The 27394-nt window shown below is 37.0% G+C and overlaps 1 protein-coding gene across 2 annotated transcripts in view; it reads right to left on the bottom strand.

The window, feature by feature from the left end:
- Positions 1-1730: 1730 nt before the first annotated feature.
- Znf512 (zinc finger protein 512) overlaps positions 1731-27394 on the bottom strand; it is a 32565-nt gene continuing 6901 nt past the window's right edge. The window contains exons 3-14 of one of the 2 annotated variants that reach the window (XM_076832689.2): positions 21652-21839; positions 20767-20862; positions 20110-20193; positions 19703-19827; positions 19242-19328; positions 18748-18846; positions 17361-17528; positions 14919-15113; positions 8735-8836; positions 7604-7666; positions 6383-6481; positions 1731-3682 (exon numbers count right to left, since the gene is read on the bottom strand). In XM_076832689.2, the coding sequence (XP_076688804.1) occupies positions 3374-3682; positions 6383-6481; positions 7604-7666; positions 8735-8836; positions 14919-15113; positions 17361-17528; positions 18748-18846; positions 19242-19328; positions 19703-19827; positions 20110-20193; positions 20767-20862; positions 21652-21839 (1615 nt within the window). In that variant the 3' untranslated portion in view covers positions 1731-3373. The remainder of the gene's footprint in view (positions 3683-6382; positions 6482-7603; positions 7667-8734; positions 8837-14918; positions 15114-17360; positions 17529-18747; positions 18847-19241; positions 19329-19702; positions 19828-20109; positions 20194-20766; positions 20863-21651; positions 21840-27394) is intronic. The other variant, XM_076832691.2, reaches the window with a different exon arrangement.

Here is a 27394-nt window from a genome sequence, read left to right as displayed (position 1 = left end):
AGCCAGGGCAGTGGCTCACACCTGTAATCCCAGTAGCTCAGGAGGCGGAGGCAGGAGCATCATAAGTTCAAAGCCAGCCTCGGCAATTTAAGTGAGGCCGTGAGCAACTTAATGAGATCCTGTTGCAAAATTAAAAAAAAAAAAAAAAAACAGGCTAGGGATGTAGCTCAGTGGTTAAGCATTCCTGGGCTCAATACCTGGTACCAAAAAAAAAAAAAACAAGTTCAAGGCCAGCCTAGGTAATTTAGTGATCCCTATCTCAAAAATTACAAATAAAGAAAGGGCTGGGGATGTAGCTTAGTGGTAAGGTTCATTACCCAGCACCACAAAAAAAAAAAAAAAAAAAAAAAAAAAATTAACAAAGAGGAGGTAGAATACAGTATTCTTTTTGGTATCAACTATCTTTTAAATATTACAGAAATATAAAAATATATATATATATAGAAAGCTGCAAGTCACTACCTTAAATTACAAATTCAGTTGAAGTCCCTCTAGATTCCAGAAACACTATCCCAAATATAGTGTTTAACATTCCTGTGCATGTTTTCATATTTATAGCAATAAATACTGTAGAATATTGTTTTCCATGTTTTTAAACCTTATGTAATCAGTACAAAGTATCTGTAACTTATTTTAACCAGACATCACTTTTGAGATAATTATTCATAATAAGAAGCCCCTGCTAATTTTATAGCTTGCATTCCACTGTGCCCTGCAATTTATCCATCTTCTTGATGGACAAGGTTATATATTATAGTAGACTAACAAAAAGACCCAAGAATGTATAATGTCTCAAATACACATTTATTTCTTGCTTACATAACAGTCTCAGATAAATGTTCTTGGTTGGCAAATGATTCTCCTTCACAGGGTGACTCAGGGAGTCAACTATCTTCCATTTTTTGCTCTCCCCAACATCATCTGTGTCTAGATAGCAGAAGGGGAAAGGGAGCTTAGAGGTACACTTACTGTCTTCAAACTGCTAGCCTGGAAGGTGATACCTATCACTTACACTCTCATTCCACAGAGGGAACTCAACTGGCAAGCCCTTTACTGCCAGAAGACAGGAAAGTGGAAAAAGCAGTCTAGACATTTTTTCTACAGGCCTATAACTTCAGAAGATGAGAGCAGATTTAGGTGGATAGGTAGTCTGATACACATTTTCAATATTTCTCTATTGTAAACAGTACTGCAATAATCAACCTTGTTCAACTCTCTTGCTAAAGTGAGCAAAACGAATTTCTCGATATATGTCCAGGACCGAAGCTGTTCAGCCTCAGGATTATATTATTACTAGATATTGTCAAATCATTTTCAAAGTGATTAGGCCAATTAACACTCCAAAATTGAGCATGAAAGTTTATACTACTAAACATCCTAGATATACTCAATACCACCAAACTTAGTTACTGTAATGAATTTTTTTAAAAAAACTGAGTAGTGTAATGAGATGATCTATATTGACTGCTGCTGATCCTCAACCTTGAGAAGCAAACAGAATAGGAGTGCTACAAGGGGCCTGGATGAAACAGGACAATATATTTCCTGTATCATTTCACTTTAGCCTCAAATTCTTCATTTGAGGAGTTATAGAACTACTGAGATAATTGCATATGGACTTATTTCAGACTCATCCCCACCTCCAGCCATCTTCTTAGCCCCACATACAGCACCAGCAAAGAGTCAAGCAGCAGGTCCAGGTCGAAATCAAAAAACAACTGGAAACATCATTCTAAGTGAGAGCATTTATTTCTTTTGTCATTGCCAAACATTCCCCAAGTCTTACTCACCAGAAATTAACATAGCTTCTTCATTTCTCCTCCCTGACAACCCTCATCTACTGAAAGGTTTTAAGGATGCAACTACCAATAAAAATGTAGTGTAGACATTCCATTTCCTTCACTTGTTTCAAAACTATCTATTCTGGCAGTATCTAATTCAGGTTTCAATGCTCCCTTGTTTGAAAGTGGTCTTCACAAAAGCCCACATGTTAAAGCTATTCAGAGGAGCACAAACAACAGAGTTAAAGGGTGGTAATAGCCTTCAGAATTTGAAAGGTAGTATTCATCCACATCAAGTCTAATTTTTTAAGTGGCATATGCCACAAAATAGGCAAGAATATATAAGACCAACATTTTACGCAAAAGGGGAAAGAGAATCCAGAAACACGACAATACTGCTCTAACCAATGCTCCAGAGAAAGCCACCCTCAAAGGGGAAGAGTCCATTAAACATTACCAGGTAAGTATGAGGTACAGAAAAAGAAATTTACTTTCCAGCTCCAGATTAATATCTACATCTGGTGTCAAAGTGTCAGAATATAAAGAGGATAGAACTTCATATATAAAAGAGGGTAGAAGGACAATATTCTCAGAAAATTCAGACACAGGGTTGTCTAAAGGAATGGATGAGGACTTAGCAGGATTATAGACTAACAAGTGAGGTAAAATCCAGGGCAGAAGGAATGTGCACCATGATTTCCAATCTTAATGGCATTACCAGGAGCAGTAGGCTACTGTGTCAGGGGCATTTTGACATTTCTCAATCCTTAGAATCAAGGGAGCAAAAGCAAGCTTCAGGAGGGCATCATTACAACAGATGAGACTTCAGGCCCCAGAAAGTTTGGAGCAGTATTTATTGCTTCTACTTTTTTCTTTCTAGTCATTTTAATGTTTGGGCCACATTATTCCTAAGGCTGCTTTTCATGCCTGTGGGTCTAGTTAGTCACTGCTACCTGGTAGAAAGATTTCCCAGTATAACCAGTGGAGGGAGGTTCTAGCTTTTTCTTGCTAAGTCCTTTTCTTACTTTCAATCCTAAAACCATACTGAGGACACACAACAGCCTCCATAAAGTTTTGCTTCCCAAGAGGACAGGGTAACCTACTATATAAGTGACAACAGTTCTAGCTTCTATAACAATATCACAAATACAAAATGATAAACCAGTATGGTTTTAAAAAATTAGTTTGGAATTGTTTTATAAGCTAGATGATGGAATGGCTACTAAATCAATGGAGCTTCCAAGAACCCCAGGAAGGAAAAGACAACCAAACAGGTTTCTTAATCTTGAATAGGGCAAGAGGGGCATATACTTGGCCTTAAGAGGGAGCTCTTTGGGCAAAAGAAGAGAAAAACAAGAGGACGCCAAAGAGGAATAGTAGGAAAACCTACTAAAAGGGGAAAGAGGGAGAATGAAAGTGAGTTAGTAGAGAAGACAATGAAATTTACACAGGAGAAAGGAGCTGAGAAAGTCACAGCCTTACACGAATAGCTGAAAGCATCTTCGCTCAGCCCCACCACTCAGGCCTCCCCACATAGTTCCCTGTGACAAGAGCATCACATTCACTCTCCTAGGAGCACTTTCACTGACTGCCTATTTCCTTCCTCGTTTATGATTCGTCTTTGGGGGCTTTACTTTCTGGAACTGTGCGGGCACTGGCTCCTGCTCTGATTCCTTACAGGAGGTCGACACGACCAGTTCCTCATTATTCCTCCTCTGATCCTTCCCTACTCTAAGACTCAGCTCAGTTTCAGGAAGCTCAATGCCAGGCTGCTGCCGCCTTCTAAGAGACCTTCTGCTCCTGTGCTGCTGCCTCCGCTTTTCTTCTTCCTGCTGCCGCTGCTTTATCTTCATCAGCTTTTCGAAGCTTTTGGTGGTTGTTGGATTTACAACAAACCAATCCTAGAGAGGCAGAACAGAAAAGTCATCTAGTGAGAAACACAGAAAGAACATATAGAAGGGGTATAGGAAGAATGAAAGAAAAAGCGTGGTTAGGGCATAAAATAGTAAAGAAGAAACAGGCATACAGAGTCATACCTTAGAACTTTATATTTTATTTTTTTAAATATTCTTTTAGTTATAGATGGACACAATACCTTTATTTTTATTTATTTATTTATTTATGTTTATGTGGTACTGAGGATCAAACCTAGGGCCTCATGTGTGGGAGGCAAGTACTCTACCACCGAGCTACAACCCCAGAACTTTATATTTTAAATTGAAGAAACCTAATACATGATTCTGGATACTTTTTGTTGTTGTTGTAGATGGACAGCATGCCTTTATTTTATTTGTTTATTTTTATGCCATGCTAAGGATCGAACCCAGTGCCTCACACGTGCTAGGCAAGCATTCTGATACTGAGCTACAGCCCCAATTCTGGGTAGTTTTAATAAATGATCTACAAAGTCTTTTTATTGAGCATCATCCCACCCATTTCATTCTTTTGTATAAATCTCATGATGAGATGTAAAGCACTGAGCCATAGAAGATTTTTATTTCATGACAGTGTAGTGAACAAGAACATGATTTTTTTTTTTTTTGTGGTGTGGGTGGGGTGGGCCACAGAGGAATGTGGGCATTTAACCACTGAGGCACATCCCTAGCCTTTTTTATTTTTCCTTTTGAGACAGGATCTCACTAAGTTGATTAGGACCTCACTGAATTGCTGAGGTGGCTTTGAACTTGCAATCTTCCTACCTTAGCCTCCCAAACTGCTGGGATTACAAGCATGCACCACCACACCAGCCAAGAACATGAACTATGCAGCCAGTGCTCCTCAGTGCAATTCCCAGTTCTGTTTTAGTTATGTAACTATAGGCAAGTTACTTAACCTCTCTGAGCTTCAGTTTAAAAAATTAATGGGTAGGACTGGGGTTGTGACACAGAGGTAGAGCGCTCACCCAGCATGCGTGAGGCACTGGATTAGATCCTCAACACCACATAAAATAAAGATATTGTGATATGAAAAATTGTGCTCTAAAAGTATAACATGAATTATAATGCATTCTGCCATCATATATAACAAATTAGAATAAAAAATTTTAAAAAGATAGTGTCCACCTGTAACTAAAAAATAAATATTAAAAAAATTAATGGGTAAGGGATATGAAATCAAATTAGAAAGTATTCTTGCCCAAAATGTAAAAGAATGCAAAAAGAACTGAATCTAATCAGTGATGTCATCAATCTTCCAGATCTATCAATTCATATGAAACAGCTAGGATAGAAGAATACCACCAGAGGATGCAATCAGCAAAATCCAGAATATGAATGATCTAGTTTCTCCAACCATTAAATGGCAACCAGAAAAAAGTTTCTAGACCTGCATGGTCGAACAGCTACTGCCCACATGTAGCTAATGAGCTCTTGAAATGTGGTCAGTCCAAATTGAAATAATCTTTCAATGAAAAATTTACACCAAATTTCAAGACTTGGCATGAAAAAAATGAAAATATCTCATTCATAATTTATTAATTGATGACCATGTTAAAAATAATATTGTGGATATACTGGATTCAATAAAGTATTAAAATTAATTTTACCTGTTTTAATTATATATTTTTTAATGCAGCTGCTAAAAAACTTTATATACATGGCTCACAATCCATTTCTATTACAATAGCAAATGCTCTAGATAAAAGCAAAAAATTGCAGTATATGGACCAAATATTAGATTTTGATTTGAATAAGCCAATTCTGAAGGGAAAAAACAAGACAATTATGGGAAATTTAAATAATGACTCAATATATGAAGATACTAAAGAATCACTGTAACTCTTCTTAGGCATACTGATGTTTGTGGATATATGTTTTTAAAAATTTTTATCTTTTAGAGATACATATCAAAAGAATCATTTACACTTAACATGATATATGGAATCTGCAATAATCCTTTATAGCTGGTTTTTTTGTGTTTTTTTTTTTAAAGAGAGAGAGAGAGAGAGAGAGAGAGAGAGAGAGAATTTTAATATTTATTTATTTTTTTTTTAGTTTTCGGCGGACACAATATCTTTGTTTGTATGTGGTGCTGAGGATCGAACCCGGGCCGCACGCATGCCAGGCAAACACGCTACCACTTGAGCCACAACCTTAGTCCTCCTTTATAGCTGTTTTATGCAGTATATTGAACAGCATTAAAAATAGGCTGCTAGGGCTGGGAATGTGGCTCAGTGGTAGAGTGCTTGCCTGGCATGAATGAGGCCTGAGTTCGATTCCCAGCACCACAAAATAAATAAATAGAAAAATAGGCTGCTAATAGACATTAGAATACCTGAAAGCATAACAGTATGTATGGAGCTTGTTTGAAACAATAATGTCAAACATGTAAATTCAGCATAGTTCCCCAATTCCTGATCTGTCTGGATTTAAGAGAAGAGCTTAAGGATGCTCTCAATTATAGTGATTTCATATATTTTCATAGAAAAACACAATTATGTCTAATTTTAGAGAGTATTTTAGCTTTAGTGTCTCAGTGGTACCGTAGTTACTTTCTTTTGACAGTCCTAGATCATAAAATCAGGGACAAAGTCCACCTCTCTTGCGGCTTACATATCAGGTCCATAGGATTACAAAACCACTATGGGAAAGCAGAGACCTCACCTCAGCATGGACAGAGTTGATGTGATACTTGACACCACTCTCCGACACAAATTCTTTCTGACATAGAAGACACTTGTATTTTCCAGCCACAAAGTTTCCCTATTTCCAAAAGAGAAAGAAAATAAAGTTATTGGTAAATTCAGGAACACACACCTGGATTATGTGCAGGGATTGTTAGAGATGAAAAGGGGGATATTATTAGAGCAAAGGAAAAGATCCAAAACAGCAGTATGTTTAGGAAAACCAACTTAGACTCTCACCAATGCAAATCTGTCCTAATGCAATTCTATACAAACACCTACCCCAACTTCAATAAGACCTGATGTCTTTCTACTTCTATATTATGTACCATGCCACATTTTTGTACTTTCTCAGGTTCCTTTCACTTCACTTTCAGATTCTTTTGTTCTTCCCCCAAATGAGCAAACTCCCCAAGTTCACCAGAAGCCCAATATGCCATTCTTCCCACTATAATCCACTGCTGCAAACTGTGCCTTGGAAATCCAGAATTAGAAGAATACCATCCATAATGCCTAGTTTAAGGACTCAAAAACTAGGATCAAGATGACAAACTCCTAAGCATTCCTGGACAGATCTGGTTGGGATGCCTACAACTCCCTTATTGACTTCAACTGAGACTTCTCTCCCCTCCTGAAGCTTCAGATGGTGCTCATTTTGTGTGAGGAGATACTTCTGAATGAGATTGGAAAGTGGCAGCATTTCCCATGGCTCATGGGTTGTAGGACACCTGGGTCAACATGGAAAAGATGCAGTGAGGTGAATGGCTGTTAGTCTGACACCCTATCCCATCTCCCATCCCCAGAGGCCATATAGTTCAAATAGGTTTGGAAGTTCTTCACCAATCCAGATAAGTACATATAGTTTTTTTCCCCAGAAAGTTAAGGTCCAATAAGATAGAACAGGTCCAGTGTGGGAGACGCTCAGAGGGAATCTCTGGTAGGGACTCAGAACTCATGTATTTTTCTCCAAATTCCTTTATTTAGTTCGGCGTACAGTTATGTTGGCCTTCTCTGTGTCTTGGGCATACCCTGGAATCCCATCCAATATGAGACCAAGAATCTTTGCAACACAGAAGCCTTTAAAGCAGCCTCTGAAGATAACAGTAAACAGGATGACTAGCTGTTCACCTAAACTGAGTTCTCTTCCATGTCAGACTATTTTAAAGGATATATTAAGATATTAATTTTAAAAAATACAAACCAATGTACAAGAGCCCAGGTGAGCTTTAAGGCCAGATACACTACTGTAGACAGCTTCACAACCCTGAAAAAGAAAAGAATAAGGTGAAGGCTACACCAAAAACATCCTTCTCTTAGCAATCTGGCCATTTATATGATCAACTGTACATTTAGAAGATCAATATACAGTGCCCCAAAACAAACACAAAATGAATCCACATGTGAGTCACAAATGCATAAAGAAAAACAAGGAATGCCAATATAGTGCAGTGGAAGAACACCTGACTAGCATGCATGAGGCCCTGGATATGATCTCCAAGACTACAGGTGGATCCAAAAAAAGGGAAAAAGAAAAGAAAGTCAATAAATTGTTCAGGAAAGTTTAATCCATTTCTTTTCCTGGTATTTTCTGTGATACAGAAAATACAGAAAATTCCATGTTTAGATTTTTTAAAAATCCTTTTTATGTAGTGCAAATTTGTCTCCTACTCCTTTTATTTATTTCTTCCTAAGTATTGCTTATATAGTTGTGATTATAATCTTAAAGATGGCTAAAAAATCTCTGCCCCTCTTGTCATCAAGAAGTGTAGTCTATTTACCCTCCCTCTGAGTCTGGGTTGGCCCTGTGATGTTTTTGACCAATGCCATGAAAGTAATGCTGTGAAAATTTAAAATGAGGCATTTAGAGATATGCAGCTTCTGCTTTCCTGTTCTTAGAACAGTCATTGTGAACCCTGCTGGTAGTCCAACTATCCTGCTAAAAAAGAGAGGCCAGATGGAGGGCCAGGTTCCCAGCTGAATGCAACTGCAAAGAAGCCATCTGGGACATTCCAGTCCGAGCACTGGCCTCCTCATCTGACAAGAATTATTCATCCTTCCATCCACAAGAACAACTCATTCCAGAGTGAGCAGGCATGCCAAGCCCAACAAAGCCTAGAAGAGCCATGGTCAACTCTCAGACTTATAAATAATAAAGAAATATTGATTGTCAAAAGTCAAAAAAAAAAAAAAAAGAATTATTCATTTATAGAATTGTGAAGAAATGAAAATAACTGTTGTTTTAAGCCACTACAGTTATGAAGGAATAAATAATTGAAAACAAGAGCAGACGCTTCAGAAACATTTACTGAATTAATGAAAGAGAAAGAACTACCTGGTTAGGACACTGAATACGATGATATTTCTTGATATCTGTCTTCCATTTGTGTAGTACTTCCTGGCTGAAGGTAGGTAGCCCAGGGCGAGTATATTTTAACTAGAAGATAAGAAACATTTTATTGCAGGACTGCAACTCCCAATGAAAATATCCCAAAAGCTTTACACCCACCTCTTTAGGTTATATATTTCAGTAATCCACGCTTATCTTCATATAGAAAAACATCTAAGATATAAGACCCTCTAAAGTGCCCAAAACTGACAAATATAAGTGGCTTCATTTAGGCTTAGAAGCCTTTTGGATATAAAGCTTCATTGTTGTTAAAACATTTTTCTGTTCTTTTTTTTTTTTAAGCTGTAGAGCATATACATAAAAATAAAATATTTGAGGGAGGACGACAAAGGGAGGAGGAGTGATAGAGAGCACATGCACAAGGAGCTGAACACAGTGGTGCACACCTATAATCCCAGCTATTTAAGAGGACGAGGCAGAAGGATCCCAAGTTCCAGGCCAGCCTAGGCTACTTTATTAGACACCATCTCAAAAAATAAAAAAGGGCTAGGGATGTAGTTCAATGGTAGAGCACCCCTAGGTTCAATCCAGTACCTCGTAAAAGAAAGGAAAAAAGAGACAGGACTATAAAGATGTATTCATATAGTCATTCAATAGACATATATGTAGATGATAAAAAGAAGCCATAAACTTTTAAATGTTAATCAAATTTGGGACGATTTTAATGTTTTCCTCTGTTAATCTGTATTTCTTTTCTTTTTTTTTTAGTTATAGGAGGGCACAATATTTTATTTTTATGTGGTGCTGAGGATCGAACTCAGTGCCTCACATATGCCAGGCGAGCACTCTACCACTGAGCCACAGCCCCAGCCCTTAATCTGTATTTCTATTCTTCAATTATAACATGCTAAATTTTGATATTTTTTAAATTCTAAAACAAAATAACTGAAGTTCAATCTAAAAGATGCAAAGAAACCAGGAAACATAACATGTAATCTTTGCTTATCTGCAAAAGCAGAATAATTTCTAGACCTCCTTTCACATACTTTGACATGAGTTACATGTACTACAACTGCAAGTGGAGCTTTCGGAGACAGCACCTGCAGAGACAGTTCCTGCACGGTCCACCTGGGTAAGAGCTTTACTTCTGGCAAGCAGTCTCCGTGATTTAATAATAAAGTATCTTAAAAAAAAACTGGAACTCTGAGAAAAGCAAACCAAAGCCCAGAGAGGTAATGGGGGAAAGAAGGTAGCTGAAAGAGGCCCTGGTAAAGCTAAACCAGAGCAGAGAGTAGGTATTATTTATAAGCATTTATTCTCCTCAGCAGCTAGTACAAATGAGCCCATCTAAAATTCTTTTATGGTGAAAGGGGAATACTTATATAACTATTACTTTTATACAATAAACAACCTTAGTTTTAAAAAATTATGTACTAAGTAGCACTTAAAAATAGACAATGAGGGGCTGGGGTATGGCTCAGCAACATGCGAGGCCCTGGGTTAGATCTCAGCACCACATAAAAATAAATAAAAGTATTGTGTCCAACTACAACTAAAAAAGAAATAAAGAATAGAAAATGAGGACAATCTCTGTGAATACACATGGAGTGATTTCTAGGAATATATTATTGAGTGAAATAGAACAGAGTGCAAAAAAAACCCAGAGCACAGAGTAGGTATGCAAGCTGAGCATAGCATGCATAGTGTAAAAAGTGTAAAAAGTTTAAAACTGTTCAAAAAAATGATAGGGGAATGTCAAAGAGACACAGAAAAATAAAAAGAGGGAAATATAGACTTAAGATCATCCATCTCATTAAAATGCTTAGAAAGAATAAGCAGAAACTAATGGGTTTGGTTATCTTTGAAGGTGGGTGGGAACAGACAGAAAGAAAAGGAAAATGGAAATGGAATAGTTGGAGGAAGGAGTAGTGACTCTTCTTGAAGTATATCTTTTTTAAGTCTGACTTAGAAATATGGTAATATTACACAAATCTTCAAGAATAAATGATTTAAATTGAGGAAGAGGGGAAAAGTGGGAGAACGCAAATATAATAGAATAAACCATGAACCTATTACAAATGAGTAGCATAATGAAGGGGGTGAGGAAGAAAACAAATCAAGCTAAGTAAATTTGGAAAACTGTACTTTTACTATATATTTTATAAGACCAAGGGTGAAAAAACTGCATGTAAACATTCTCCAGTAATTCTTTAACTCTACAGGGGAATGTGTCAGCAATTCTGAAACTACTGGATGTCATACTAGATTTGAGAAAATGTGTAATGATACTGGACATAACAAGAGTCAGATCTGAGCAGAGTGCAAAAAAAAAAAAAAAAAAAAAAAAAGAGGGAAATATAGACATATGATCATCCATCTCATAAAAACTCCTTTTGGACAAAGGAGTAACAAATAAGGAAGAGGAAAACTAGAATGAAATTTGAGGTGTTGACTGGAATTAAAGGTATTATGACTTAATATACATACAGATAGGCATAGAAATAAACATGGATTTTGTGTGCATACACAAATATACAAACATATGTACCTTTTAGCTCTAGGTACCAAGAAAACCCAGAAACAATGAAAGCCCAGTAGGAAAGAGCACACCTACCACTAAAGTCTTAGTTTATAAACATAATCTCTAAAAAGGAAGGAGTGTTCCTTGGAAAATGGTTGATTCCAGATGTGGGGCAGGAAAAATACAAGCTGAGCTTAGTGTAAAAAGTTTAAAACTATTCAAAAAAATGACAGGGGAATGTCAAAGAGACACAGGGGCCCACTTGAAATATCTTTCAAAAGTACCTAAATCTGGGACAATTTGAGCGGCAAAATAAATAATACACTGAATTATACAAAATAATAAATTAAGTATCTATGAGTATACTGCTGGCACCCCCACAACCTTAGCTTCTGCATGTGCTGAACCGATTAAGTATAGATTAAAAATATTCAGAAAAATATTTCATCTGTACTGAACATGTACAAACATTTTTTCTAGTCAATATTCCCTAAACAACATACTATAGCAACTATTTACACAGCACTTACACCGTATTGGGTATTATAACTAGTCTAGAGATGATTTAAAGTTATAGGAGGCAGGGTGAGGTAGTGTATGCCTGTAATCCCAGCAAGGGGGCTTACAGGAGGCTGAAGCAGGAGGATGTCAAGTTTGAGGCCAGCCTCAGCAATTTACCCAGGGTATTAGCAACTTCATGAGACCCTGTCTCAAAATAAAAATTAAAAAGGGCTGTGGATGTGGCTCAGTGGTTTAGTGCCCCTGGGCTCAATACCAGCACCAAAATAATTAAAAAACAAATAAGTAAATAGAGTATATAGGACGAAGTACATAGATTCTATGCAAATATTATGCCACCTGATGTAAGGGGCTTAAGCATTCAAGGATTTTGGTAACTGAGAGGTTCCAGAATCAATCCCCCAGAGATAATGAATGAAGACTATAATGATATACATTTCAATTAATAATTGTAGAAGAAATGATGGAAACAAAAAAATCTTCGTTAGGTAAATACTATAATAATACTTGTTACAGGCAAAAATCATTAGTATAAACTAATAAGTGGGCAGTATGATAAGATACAGGTTATTTTCATATTCTCAATCTCCCCACAAAATACCCACTAATTAAGGAGAAGATTATTTAATTTAACCCTGGAGATATCTGAAAAACACACCTTACCCAATTGATTAGTTACTATTGTCAATAAAAAGACATATCAGGATGTTGAGGCAGAGGGATTGCAAGTTCGAGACCAACCTCAGCAACTTATTGAGGCCCTACAGACTTGCGAGACCCTGTCTCAAAATAAAACCTAAAAAACAGTGGTTATGAGATCCTGGGTTTAATCCCTGAACCAAAAAAAAAAAAAAAAAAAGGACATATCAATATCATGTACCTTCTGAAATGATGCATAGAGAAGGCCAATATTGCCTGGGTAGTATTGTAGCCAAAAATATAATCCTCAAGCTGATCTTTCAAAATCAGCATACAAATCCATAGTGGGGAAACATTCTATAAAACAGCCAGTCAGTCTTCTTTAAAAGCATCAAGGACATAGAGACAAAGAGGGGAACCATAAATTGAAGAAAACTAAGGTGATACAATAACTAAATAAAATGTGGGATACCGTGGCATGGCCATTTAAGGTGTTGGCATTAGGGGAAGCTGGGTAAAGAGTGCATTGGGGGGCGCGGGCTGGGGTTGTGGCTCAGTGGTAGAGTGCTCGCCTAGCATGCATGAGGCACTGGGTTCAATCCTCAGCACCACATAAAAATAAAATAAAGACATTGTATCCACCTAAAACTATAAAAAATAATAATGAAAAAAAAGAGTGCGTGGGAACTCTATACTATGAAACTGGTCTATAGATCTAAAAATTATTTCAAAACTAAAAACTTTTGAGCAGGGTGTGGTGACACATGCCTGTATTCCCAGCAACTTGGAGGCTGAGGCAACTTAAAGAGGTCAAGGTCAGCCTCAGCAACTTAGCAAGACCCTGTCTTAAAAGAAAAAAAGAGCTGGGGATGTGGCTCAGTGCTTAAGTGCCCCTAGTTCAATCCATGGTACCAAAAAATAATTTTTTTTGAGAAAATACATATTGCTTACATGTATATTTAGAAACACTAGAAATATTCACAAGAAGCCAATCAGAAGAGGTAATCATAACAAGGAGAGGGTGAGAGTGGTATAGCTCAATGTTTATCATCATTTTAATTTTTGAACCAGTAGAATATATATTACCTATTCAAAATTAAATTTTATGCTATAAAATAAAATAATGCCCTTTACCCATAACTGTCAAAAATATAAAACTGTTTTGTGATTTTAGGAGAGTATCTGCTAAATAAGACTATTAAATCTTATCAATGAATTAAATATTTATTTCAAATTCCCTACCACATACCAGGTTCAGTGAAACTTGACTGTAATATCACAAGATACACATCACTGTGCAAAGTTCACATTTAAACTGAATTTAGATAGCCTGTAGCAAGAGGAAAAAAAATAAAGAAGTAAGTTTGAAACAAAAAAGGATGCTCTGATATTAAAAACAAGATCCAATTCCTTGGACAGGACTGGTTTTTTGACCAAAACAGAGGTGTGTTAGATTCTAGGATTTGACTTTATTTCTTCTAAGACATAACATTCCTGTCACATAAGTCAATGTCCTAGGCCAAATATAAACTGTTCATGATACTCTGGAGAGTAACAAGACCTTAATTGTATATTGTACATGCCCTCAAACTGTTCCCTGATGATCCCAGAGTCTATGGCCTCTGTCTCCCCTTGACTGATGCTCCTTCTTCTAAGGTCTACTCTAATCCAATGATTCTCAAACAGGTTAGCATCCCTCAAAAGGATACTAGGGGTCAGGTAGGGGAAAAACGAAAGTATAAAAGGGAAGGCCAAATAGATAAATTTTGGGCTCATGACCCTCAGTTTATCCAGAGCAGATCTGCTTTTAAGTTATTTTATGGACTGCTTTGGTGGTTTTTCTTTCTTTCTTTTTTTTTTGGGGGGGGAGGGGGGGCAGGGGATAGGGGTACTGAGATTGAACCCAGAGGTTCTTTACCATTGATCCATATCCCCAACACTTTTATTTTTTATTTTGAAACAAGGTCTCACTAAGTTGCTTTTGGGCCTCACTAAATTGCTGAGTCTGACCTTGAATTTATGATCTTCCTGTCTCAGCTTATCAAATCTCTGGGATTACAGGTGTGTACCACTGCACCCGGCTTATATACTGGTATTTTGCATAAACTTTTGTTTGGTGGGCAGGGAGTTCCAGTGCTACAAAACCAAATTGAAACCACTTACCTAAACTAAACATAAACTACTATATATGAACTAACAAACCAGAATCATACTAGACAAAGATTAGGCAAAAATCTAATCCGAGAATTCAGGTTCTCTCTGGAAGTAATACAAAATTAAGAGGGCTACTTGAGAAACTTCAGAAACAGACTATTATGCTAAGCCTTACCTGACCCCAAAACACTCAAGCTGAATCAGATATACTCCAACTCCAGGGGTAAAGAAGCTAAATGTTGTTTATCATGAACTTAAGTACACTGGATTTTTTCTGTACAGTAAACACAATATTAAACATAATGTTTCCAAAATTAATACAAGTCTCTACCATACCTTTCGATCATCAGGTACCAGGTCCTGAAGCACCTTCCTCTTAGGCCACTCCTTGGCCAGTTCAGCAGAGGCCAGCTCCTGCAAGTGGTATACAGCTATCTTAGCAGAACGCCTCTGAACTCGCCCCCCACTTTTTGGCTCCAGGCTCATATCTTTTAAGCACTCTGGCTGTCCCGACTCTGGAAAGAAGGAAATCTGCAAGAATGAGACACACAAAACACAGGCCAGCAATTAAAAGTTGTCCATTCTGCTCTAAGTAGCAAAAGAGCTACTTACTAACTTTACCACTAACATTGAACCCACCAGATTAGAGCATACTTTACTGGTAAAAAAGTTTCTTATCAGGATAAAATAAATCTATTCTGTTGTATTAAGTAAAAGTTGTCAAAAATCAAGACACATTCATATACAAAGAAATAAACTTCAACCCATACCTCACACTATATACAAAAATTAGCTCAAAACGACCACAGTTCTAAGTGTAAAATATTAAATTATAAAAATTCTAGAAGAAACTGTGGGAAAAAAATTTTGTGATTATAAAGTGTCAATTTGGCTAGGTTAATGTCATAAATCAATCAAACTAATCTAGGTGATGATAAGAGAAAATTCTATATAAATGTGATTCAAGTCCAGAATCAGTTGACTTTAAGTAGGAGAGATGCAGCAGAAGAGGCAGGGGACCCAGGCATGGTGGTGCATGCCTGTAATCCCAATGGCTTGGGAGGCTGAGGTAGGAGGATTGTAAATTCAAAGCTAGACTCAGCAACTTAGCGAGACCCTGTCTCTAAACAAAATATAAAAAAAGGGCTGATAATGTGACTCAGTGGTTAAGCGCCCCGGGGTTCAATGTCCACTGCCAAAAATAATAATAATAATAACTAAAGAACTAATGTAAAACATTTGTGTTGTTGGAAGCCTTAAGTTTGTGGTGAATTACAGCAACAGCAGAAAATTACAAATTAGAAAAAAAAAAAGGTTTTCTAGATAAACAAATACAAAACCCACAAAAACAAAAAAAGTATGAATTGAACTTTATTGAAATGTTATTTGAAAAACCTGTAAAATATGATATATCTGATGGGACTTGAATTCAGAATATATGAATAACTATACTTACAACTTAATAAAACAATTTAAAAATCCCCCAAAATCTGCCCAAAAAATGATCAAAGGGTTTGAACAGACACTTCACTAAACACAAACTACCTCAAAGTACTGTGGCACATGCATACAATCCCAGTGACTTCGGGAGGCTAAGGCAGGAGGATTCCAAATTTAAGGCCAGCCTTGACAACTAGTGAGATCCTTTCTCAAAATGAAAAATAAAGGGCTGCTGGGAGTCATGGTATATATATGTAATCCCATGGCTCAAAAGGCTAAGACAGGAGGATCACAAGTGTTAGGCCAGACTCAGCAATTTAGCAAGGCCCTAAGCAAATTAGTTTGACCTTGTCTCAAAATAAAAAATAAAAAGGGTTAGGGATATGACTCAGCACCCTGGTTCAATCCCCAGTACCAAAAAACTACACTGGACTTGTAGTTCAGTGGTGGTTACATGAATATAGGTGCCAAAACTCCTAAATGTACATTTAAAAAGGCAAATATTGGGCTGGGGATACAACTCAACTGGTAGAGTGCTTGTTGTCTCCTATGCACAAGGCCCTGGGTTCAATCCCCAGAATCACAAAAAAAAAAAAAAAAAAAAGGGCAAATATTCCATATGTAAATTATATCTTAATAAACCTGACTATCAAAAACACACAACAGGGAAGCTTGGAAATGTAATCAGGGGGAAAAAGTCAACACACATTTACACAAAACAAAAATTAGAATAGAGACAAGCTGGACAGAGTCCAAAAAAATTTCCAACTAAAGGGGAATGCTTTTAGTTTAAAAGATGCAACAATAAAGTTGGATGCGGTGGTACATCCCTGTAATTTCACCTACTTGGGAGACAGAAGGATTATAAGTTCCAGGCCAGCTTCCACAACTTAATGAGACCCTATCTCAAAATAAATAAATAAATAAAAAGGGCAGGAGACTACAGGTCAATAGAAAAAGCCCCCTGGATTCAATTTCCAGTACCAAGGAAAAATAAAAAACATTCACTTCTTCCTTAAATATACTTTACTTTTTTTGGTTTGTTTTGTTTTCTGTGGTACCAGTGTAGAATTTAGGGCCTTGTACATGGTAGGCTAGTACACTACCACTGAGCAACATCTCCAGCTCTGGACTATACTTTGAATTTTCATTTCCCTAACCTAATAACGTTCCAAAGTCAGAAATAAGAATGAGAAAAAGAATTAGAAAGAGAAAACAAAAGCATTCAAAGATTAAAAGTTGACACAAAAGGACAAACCAAGATATACAGAAAGAGGTAGGGGTACACACCACAAAGTACAACCCCAAAAAAGGGTCTAGAGAGGAGTCAATACTCACAGGCCCATGCTCTGACCTCAGGTGATACGCAAGTCCAGCCTTCGATCTATATGGTTTTCCACAGTGGTGACACTTCAGGGTCATCTTCTCCAGCTCTGCAGCCCCTTTGCCACATTTTCTAACATGGTATAGATATCCCATAATGCTGGTGAAGGTACTGGAGCAACTCTGAACACAGGAAACAGACCCACATTAGAATCTAAAATCTTGGGTTTTTTTGGTACCAGGGATTAAACCCAGGGGTGCTTAACCACTGAGTCACGTCCCTAGATCTTTATATTTTTTATTTTGAGACACAGTCTTACTAAGTTGCTTAGGACCTTGCTAAGTTGCTGAGGCTGGCTTTGAACTTGTGATCCTCCTGCCTCAGCCTACCAAGTCACTGGGATTACAGGCATGTGCCATGCCATCCCACCCAGCTAGAATCTTACATCTTTTGACATAATCCCTAAATTTATAAAAAGCTATACAACATTCACCAACAGAAAATACAAAAAAACACTGTGATATTATAAGACTTTCTCCAACATTCCCCTTGGTACAATCCATTCGTTTCCCTGGATGTCCTATCTGTGAGCCATGATATTCAATCAGTTTATTTAGTGTTGTAATTTGGGTGTGCCCCCAAAAGCTCACGTGTGAAACATTGCAAGAAGGTTTAGAGGAGAAATGATTAGATTATAAGAGCCTTAACCCAACCAGTGAATTCCCTGATGGAATTAACTGAGTGGGAACTGAAGGCAGATAGGGTATGCCTGGAGGAGAACAGTCACTGGGGATATGCACTTGGGGTATACATTCGTATCTGGCAAGTGGAGTCTCCCTGTGCTTCCTGATCATCATGTGAGCTACCTTCCTTCACCACACTCACCATGCCTTAATTGAGCCCCAAGGAATGGACTGAGACCTCTGAAATGGTGAGCCCCAAATAAACTTTTCTTCCTCTAAAACTGTTCTTGTCAGGTCTTTTAGTCACAGCAGTAAAAAGCTGACTAAAACAGTTGGCATTTGCTGCATTATAATCAGGCACCTACTTTGTATCATAGTTTCCTGCTTGGTCTGTGATCCAACCCCACCCCAATATCAAACAGCCAGCAACATTAAAGTTGTTCATCATAGTGAGGTTACTTGGTTCCTCTTCATCACACCAAAAAAAAAAAAAAAAAGTTGGTAAAGAAATCCCTCTAAACAAAGAGGAGGGGACTTTGGGGGATGAGAAAGAAAATAAAGAACTATAAATGAATTCAAGAGACCTAGAGAAGCAGGGGCCATCATATGCTGTAAGAACTAGGAAGTCCATAAAGGAAAAGAAGGAGAAATGGAGAACAACAAAAGAAAGACAATGACCTGGGACTCCAGGGAGGAGTTGCTGTCCTTGAGCTCTTACCTCACGCATGCACCTGAGCTTTCCCAGTCTCTTTAGGACTGTTCGAAGCCGTTCCCTCTCACTTGGTTCATCTATTTCATCTCCAGCCTTCAAAATGGGCTAGAAATCAAGAGAAGCAAATAAGTAGATGATTCATGGAAATGCCAGACAGCAAAAGAAACACAGAAAATGAAGAACTGGACTAGCAGCTAAGCTAATATTCTGGTTTTCTCCAAGTTCTAGTTTTCTCCATCTTCTAGACAGACAAAGGAAGTAAAGAGAATATAAATAAGAATCTGAGCCTCTTCCTCCCAGGATATGAGCCTTTGGGGATAATCTACCCACACAAGTATCTACGGTCTACCTCCATGGTTTCATTGTGCTTAAATCTTGAATAGAGTCTTCTTATACACCTATGAGGTCCCAGAACCTCAATCATCTGCACTGAGATATGTACATTGACCTAATAAAAGATATCCACACACCACATGAGCTCACAGAGAAGACACTCTTACCAAACTATTATGATTCGCCATGACATGATACTTCATCCCTGCCAGTGAACGAAGTTGTTTCCCACAATGATGGCAAGTAAACATTTCCTAAAAGAAAAACATAGTACTCAGTACCCCACTGTTCAACAGAGAAACAGAATACCACAAATTGCTATGCAGTGGGCTAAACACTTAACATGCATTACTTTTTTCTTATCCACACATGGAATACCCACAGTAGTTATTTTTTCTCCATTCTACAAAAGAGGAAACTAAAGTCTACATATAAAAAGCTAAATGCCACAACTAACACATAGCTAAGTGAGGATTCAAACCCAAGTCTGTCAAGTGCAAAGTCTACATTCTCTCTGCCACACAATGCTTCCCCCTAACCCACTGTATTCAGCATATTATACACAGTACCAGGTCTAAATTTTGGGTAAAAAATCCTAACCATTATGAAATGCCACAAGATATCTAACCTGTTTGCAGTTTTCCATGTGTTTCTTTAAACCCTCTATGGTCTTCCTCCCCACTGCCTGGCAGGTAGGACAAGAAACACTGCCTTTATCCACGATTTCTAAGTACCATTGTTCTTCCAAACTGCCTACAAAGGAGAGAAAAATGACACTTTGTGATCTGCGGTATTCTCAAGAAACAAAAAGTCATAATTTCACAATTTAGGAAAAGTGTCATAAAATGGTTTTTCCCCTTCCTGGCTATTATATACAGATTCTTCCTGTATATAACTTCTAAAAGTTATCTTTTTCCAAAACAGACACTTAACAAATACCTCCTTAAGAAATGCTCGAGTACATCACTCCTCATGGACACAAAAATAAACCAGAGTTTTTACTACATCCCGCAAAGCTTCCAAAAGAAAGCATACCTGCTGCATAAACTGGTGGTTCCTTCCGAATACGACGAGCCTGGGATTTGGGATTAGGCTGAGTTTTAGGCCGTTGCTTCCTCCCTGACACAAGATGGAGACATGGAGTTCACATGTTACCTTTACTAACCCCTCCCTAATACCAAAATCTCTTCCCTCCCCTTCACCTAGACACAAAACTCCACTCATTCAACTGCCTGCCTCCTTTAAGTCACAAAAGTTAAGATGAGGCTACTCCCATCCCCAAATTCAAAGGGTTCTAAAGACAATAAAGGCCCAAACCTCCCTCTTTTTTTCAAAGAGAGAGAGAGAGAGAGAATTTTTTTTAATATTTATTTTTTAGTTTTCGGCGGACACAACATCTTTGTTTGTATGTGGTGCTGAGGATAGAACCCGGGCCGCACGAATGCCAGGCGAGCTAGCTACCGCTTGAGCCACATCCCCAGCCCATCTTCTTTTTGTTTTAGTTGTTGATGGACCTTTATTTTATTTACTTATTTATAATGTGGTGTTGAGAATCAAACTAGTGCCTCACACATACTAGGCAAGCACTCTACCACTGAGCCACAACCCCAGCCCCCAAAGTCTCATTCTCTTTTATCCTCGAAGAATAAAGCCTAGTGACCCAAGGAAAAAGTAGCAAAATGAACCCCTTACCATAAAGCTTATGCTTTTTCTGAGGAAATTCACCATAATCTTCATCTTCTTCCTGCTTGGGTTTCCTTTTTCCTTTTGCTGATGCTCCACCTGACCCTGAAATATCACACAAAAAACAAAACACCAACTCAGTACAATTTGTAAATGAACTTTTGGGCCTGTCTTCAAGACATCATTCATAAGACTATGAAAGAGAAAGATCACTAGTGAATGCAGGCCTCAAAGAAGTGTTGTGGTATTTTAGGAAAGCTGGTATAATTTCTAATTAACTGACTGACCCTCCACTCTGGAATCATCAATTCTTCCCTAAAAGTAAAAAAAGTCTTCGGGAAATATTTTGTTTCTTGATTTGAGGCTATCACTGAAGTAGAACTGTTCAAAATAGAGAGCTACCAGTCACTTGTGACTGTGATTCTCTAGAATATACTACCATGACTCTTTATCCAGCCCTTACATCCGCAAAAAAAGAGCAAACCAGAACACAGGAAAGAAGTTCAAATCCCATAGAGAAGAAGGCTGATTTGAAGTTTAAACTAGAAGAGTAGAGTCAGCAGTATTTTACTCTATTAGACAATTCATGAAGATAACAGTACGCAATAGCCTACCATGTTAAAATCTTTTAATCACTAATGAGATTAAACATCTGTGGCATTTAATACTTTAAAAATCACTTATAGGGCAGGGGTTGTGGCTCAGTGGTAGAGCACTTGCCTAGCATGTGTGAGACACTGGGTTCAATCCCCTGCACAACATAAAAATAAACAAAATAAAGGTATTGTTTCTAACTACAACTTAAAAAAAAAAAAAAAGAATCACTTATAGCAACTATCTCAAAATATAACTTCAGAGCACACTGTCTTTGGAAACAGACATTAATTCTGATACCTTCAGTACGAGAAGTTCCAGCTGGTTTGATTCTCCTCATTTTCATCCAGTAGGTAGATTTTCGGAAGGATGCTGGAAAATCACTCACTGGTTCACATGAAGAGGCCGATGATGAGCCGCTTAAGGAGTCATCGTGAGGGATAGTGTACTGGAAACTATTATCCTTTATGGAGCACTGGGTCCTGCTACTAACATGACACAAAAATCATGTACCAACGAGGGTCTGGAGTAAAACCCTTATTAATTATTTTATCATAGGAAGATAATCAAGTCGGTTACTTGTGCAAAAAACTAAGGCAGCTAATTTTATTTTATTAAGAAGGCTAATTTTGGGACTCGGGCTGTGATTCAGTGGTAGCGCACTTGCCTGGCATATGTGAGGCACTGGATTTGATTCTCGGCACTGCACATAGATGAATGAATAAAATAAAGGTCTATCAACAACAATTTATATATATATATATATATATATATATATATATATATATATAGAAGGCTAATTTTTTAAAAAATTATAAATTGTAATCTAAAAATTACATTGATCAGTCTAACATAACATATATAATTATTATTATACTTCATTATAATCAGAAAGAGTAAGCAGTCCATTTTGCAATTCTTTCCTGGATTTATCTAAGAAAAAGAAATTTTAAGCAATGTAATTGGGTATTCTGTGACTCTCAGATCCCCTAGATCAGTAACCAGAAAAGTCCAAGTTTCCCTCTCTCTCTGCTAGGGGGACAGTAACTAAAGGATATCTCTTGAGAATAGAAAGGGAAAAAACCAGTCTATAGACACTAATCTGATCCATCTTCCTTCTTGCTCAGTCTCCTCTATAAACCATAATGAGAGCTGCCTTGTCTTAACTTGGCAACACAATGCTTAGTTTCTACAGCTGAAGAAAAAATGCTATCTTTCCTGAGTTACACTGTTTAGAGACTCCTGATAAAAAGCTAGATCTAGATTCTTAAATCTAAGACTAGTGAGTATATCAATTAAAAAGCATTACTGAGGGGCTGGGGCTATAGCTCAGTGGTAGAACACTTGCCTAGCATATTTGAGGCACTGGGTCCAATTATCAGCACCACAAATAAATAAATTAATAAATAAAATAAAGGTCCATTAAAATTTTTTAAATATTTCTAAAAAATTAATAAGCAGGGCATGGTGGCACATGCCTATAATTCCGGTGACAAGAGGCTGAGGCAGGAGGATTGCAAATTTAAGGCCAGCCTCAGCAATTTAGTGAGACCCATAGCAACTTAGACTCTCTCAAAATAATAAATTAAGAAAAAAATGACTAAGGAGTAGCTCAGTGGTAAAGCACCCCTGGGTTAAATCCCCAATCTTGGGGAGGAGAAAAAAAATCACACATACCTTACATTTGTAAGAGTAGAGAATGAAAGTTAATTATCCCAGGTGACCTTCCTTAGGAAAATATATAAAATGTGATAGATACCAATTATGAAATACTATGTAGTCGTCAAACACAATAAGCCAATTCTACACACAGAATTTAACTAAAAGGCATTCTCTGATGAATGGGAAAAGAAATAGAAAGAATCTATTACAATGTCACCTCAGTAAATTAAAATTAAATACATATATAAAGCAGCTCTTCCAGTTTTAAAAGGATTCATAAATATTTAAGGACAAACATGACACCTATTTACATGGTTTCCTTTGGGAGGAAGGGGATGGAAATCAGCATAAACATAAAAGATGGCTTCAGTATCCTATGAGTAGGGAAGAACAATTTTCAGTTCTCTGCATGAGGTCCCATATTACAAATTCAATAGAGTGGTCCTGGTTCTGGTATGGTAGCATAAGCTCACTACAGCCCATCCTTCCTGCTGATTACTTTGATATTAAACAAAAGCAGTGGATTATGCAGGGGAGTAAAAACTGAGAGATGTTACCTATGTGGAATGAAATTTCCCAGTTGTTTCATGACTCTGCAACAATGCTGGGCCTATGTGCAGAGCAGTATGGGCAGCTTAAATTCCAACAGAAACCCCAACCTTCTGGTTACATAATCAGGAAAAGGAGTCCCTGTTGGCAAGAGTGTGGAAAATTCTGGAGAGAAGAAAGGCACAGAAGGCGATTCCATAATTTTGCATTTGAAGCCATACAAATCACAGCCTAACCTTAGCAAGATATGTGAGAGGCATATTAAAATTAGTCTAGTAAAGACTGAAAACTGAAATAAAATTTGAACTAAGTGACCCAAAACAATGCAGCAAAAGCCTAGAGAACTGACAATCTGAGACACCTGAAGAAATCTCAAACTAACTCTTGGGCTATTGTGAATGAGATGAGCCCCCATTTACATCATAGCAAAAATGTAAAGAACAAAACTTGAGATTTTTAACCATTGCTCTCAGAAGGTAAGGCAGAACTTAGGGCTTGAACCTAAACAGGCTGCCTGCTAAAAGAAAAACAGCAAGATTCCTATAGAAGATTACAATAGGATCCAAAGTTTACATAAATAATATTCACAATGTTAAAGATAAGTTCCAAAATGCAACACAAAAAACCAGAAAAATGTAATTCTCAAAGGAATAGATCATCAACAGATACCAGAACTGTCAAATACTTTCAAGCTGCTATTATAATTGCTTATAAAGGAAAATACACATGAAATGAAAGACAAGGCAGGAATTATCAACAAACAGAAAGCATAAAAAAGAATCAAATGAGATTTCAGAACTGAAAAATGCAATATCTGAAATAAAAACTCACTCCATGGGTTCAGTAGCAGAATGAAGATGACTGAGGAAAGAGTCTGTGAACTTGAAGACAGAGCAATAGAAATGATCCAATCTGAAGAACAAAGAGAAAAAGGAAATTGAAAAAAAAAAAACAAAAAACAGTTCACAGACTCAACAACCTGTGGATCAATCTCCAAGTTCTAACTTAAGTGTAGCTGTGGTTCAAGGAGAAGAAGATACCTTCTCTTCTCCTTGGAGAAAGAAAAATAATTTGGAAAAACTAATGATAAAAAACCTCCCACATTTAATGAAAGACATAAATTTAAAAGATTCGAGGAGCTCAACAAACACTAAGTAGGATAACTCAAAGAAAACACGCACAGACACATCTTAATCAAACAAAATTATTTAAAAGCAAAGATTAAAAATAAATCTAGAGAACAGCTTCAGAAAAACAACATCTTACATTACAGGGACCAGAGATTCACACCATCATGGATTTCTCAACAGAAATCAAGGAGGCCAGAGGACAATGCAACAATATCTGTAAGATCCCAGGAGGTGGAGGGAGGGAAGAGAAAGGAGAGGTACAGGAGACTATATTAGAACAAGATATATTCCATGCTTTTATAATTATGTCAAAATGGATTCTATTGCAATGTATAACTAAAAAGAACCAATATAAATAAATAGATAAATAAATCTATAAGATCCTGAGAGGAAAGATTTGTCAACTCAGAATTCTACATTCAGTGAAAATACACTTAAGAATATTTCGGGGGTAGGGGGGCAGTGTCGGGTTGTAGCTCAGTGGAGTGCTTGCCTAGCACGTGTGAGGCCCTGGGTTTGATCCTCAGCACCACACAAAAGAATATTCTAACAAATAAAATGAAGTTATCTTAAAAAATAAATAAATAAATATTTCTTCGAATAAATAAAAACTAAGAGATTTAAGAAATGCTAAAGCTGAAGAAATTCCAGCTGAAGAAAAATGATACCAGAGAGAAACTTGGATTTTCAAGAATGAAGCAACAGAAATGGTAAACACTGGGTAAGTATTTTTAAAATTTTAAAGCAAAATTTTAACATTATCTTATAGAGTTTTTCAATATATGGTATGTAGGTACAATACATAAAACAACTATACTATAATGGGAGGTGGGCAAAAGATTAAAATAATCTATATGGCTGTAAGGTTTCTACAATTTTTTTTATTTTTTATTTTTTTAGAGAATTTTAATATTTATTTTTTTTAGTTGTCGGCAGACACAACATCTTTGTTTGTATGTGGTGCTGGGGATCAAACCTGGGCCACATGCATGGCAGGCCAGTGCACTCCCGTTTGAGCCACACCCCCAGCCCAGGTTTCTACAATTAAGCAAAGTGTTAGATATTAAATATAAATAAGACTGTTAAAGGATAAATATGAATATTATAAATCCTAAAGGATCCACTTAAAAAAATATAAAGAGACATAGACAAAAACCCAGTTATGGTAAATACATTTAAATGGGACACTAAGCGCTCAAATACTCTGAAAGAATAACAAAGGGAAAAAAACAAGAAAGAGAAAAATAATATATGGACAGACCTAAAACCAAATATACCGATATTAATTTAAATGCTTATGGTCTAAACATTCCAGGTAAAAATCAGAGATTGAAATAATCAATAAAAAGGCAGACCCTACTAATATATTTGCTTACAAGAGGCACACTTTAAATATAGACATAGACAGATTGAAAGTAAATGAATTAAAAAACCTATCCCAGATAATCAGCAAACATAAGAAAGTTGGAGTAACTATTTTAATTTCATATAAAACAGACTTCAAGACAGTCAGGATTGCCAGAGATAGACACTTCATGACAAAAATGTCAAATTAACAGGAAGACATAATTACCTGTTGTATGTGCCTAATAATAGGGCCTCAAAGTACTCAAATCAAAAACTGACAGAATTAAAGGGGAAAATAGACATTCCACAATTTTAGGAAATTTTAATCTCTCCTCTCAGCAACTAGTAGAATTTTGACAAAAATTCAGTGAACACATAAATGAACTAGTTTGGTAGCCACCTTGTTTGAGTTACTAACATTCATAGAATGCTACACCCAACGTACAGGATATGCATTCATTTCAAGTGAATGCATTGTGCATTCACACCAAGAAAGATTACAGGCTGGGCCATAAACTTTAAACTTTTATTAAAGGAATGAAAATAACATTGCATTCTTTGACCACATCAAAATGAAAACAGAAACCAATAATAGTAAACTACTGCAAAAAAAAAAAAAGAAAAACACTTTAAAAATAAAACTATGTGGAAATTAAATACTCTGCTCCTAAATAATTTAGAGGTCAAAAATTAAATTGCGGGGCTGGGGATGTGGCTCAAGTGGTAGCGCGCTCGCCTGGCAAGCATGCGGCCCGGGTTCGATTCTCAGCACCACGTACAAACAAAGATGTTGTGTCCGCCGATAACTAAACAATAAATATCAAAAAAAAAAAAATTAAATTGCAAGAGAAATGTGAAAATATTTGGAGAAACAAGAAAAATTTATATACATGTGTGGCTGAGCCAGGCACAGTGGCGCATGCCCATGCCTATAATCCCAGCAGCTCAGGAGGCTGAGGCAGGAGGATTCAAAGCCAGCCTCAGCAATTCAGCAAGGTACTAAGCAACTCAATAAGAGCCTGTCACTAAATAAAATATTAAAAAAGGGCTTGGGAGGGCTGGGGCTCAGTGGCAGAGCGCTTGCGGTTGCACATGTGAGGCACTGAGTTTGATCCTCAGCACCACAAAAAAATAAAGATATTGTGTCCATCTACAATTTTAAAATTTTTAAAAAAAAAGGGGGGGGGGCTGCTGGGGAGCTGGGGTGGCTCAGTGGTAAAGTGCCCTTGGGTTCAAACCCTGGTACAAAAAAAAAGTGTGGCTGAAACTAAAGTACTTAGAAGGAAACTTAATTTTTGATTGCTTGTATTAGAAAGACTAAAAATTAATAACTAAAGTTTTAACTACGATAACTT

The sequence above is a fragment of the Callospermophilus lateralis genome, chromosome 14, assembly GCF_048772815.1.
Source record: "Callospermophilus lateralis isolate mCalLat2 chromosome 14, mCalLat2.hap1, whole genome shotgun sequence".
NCBI lineage: Eukaryota > Metazoa > Chordata > Mammalia > Rodentia > Sciuridae > Callospermophilus > Callospermophilus lateralis.
This window is presented reverse-complemented; position numbering and strand designations above follow the sequence as displayed.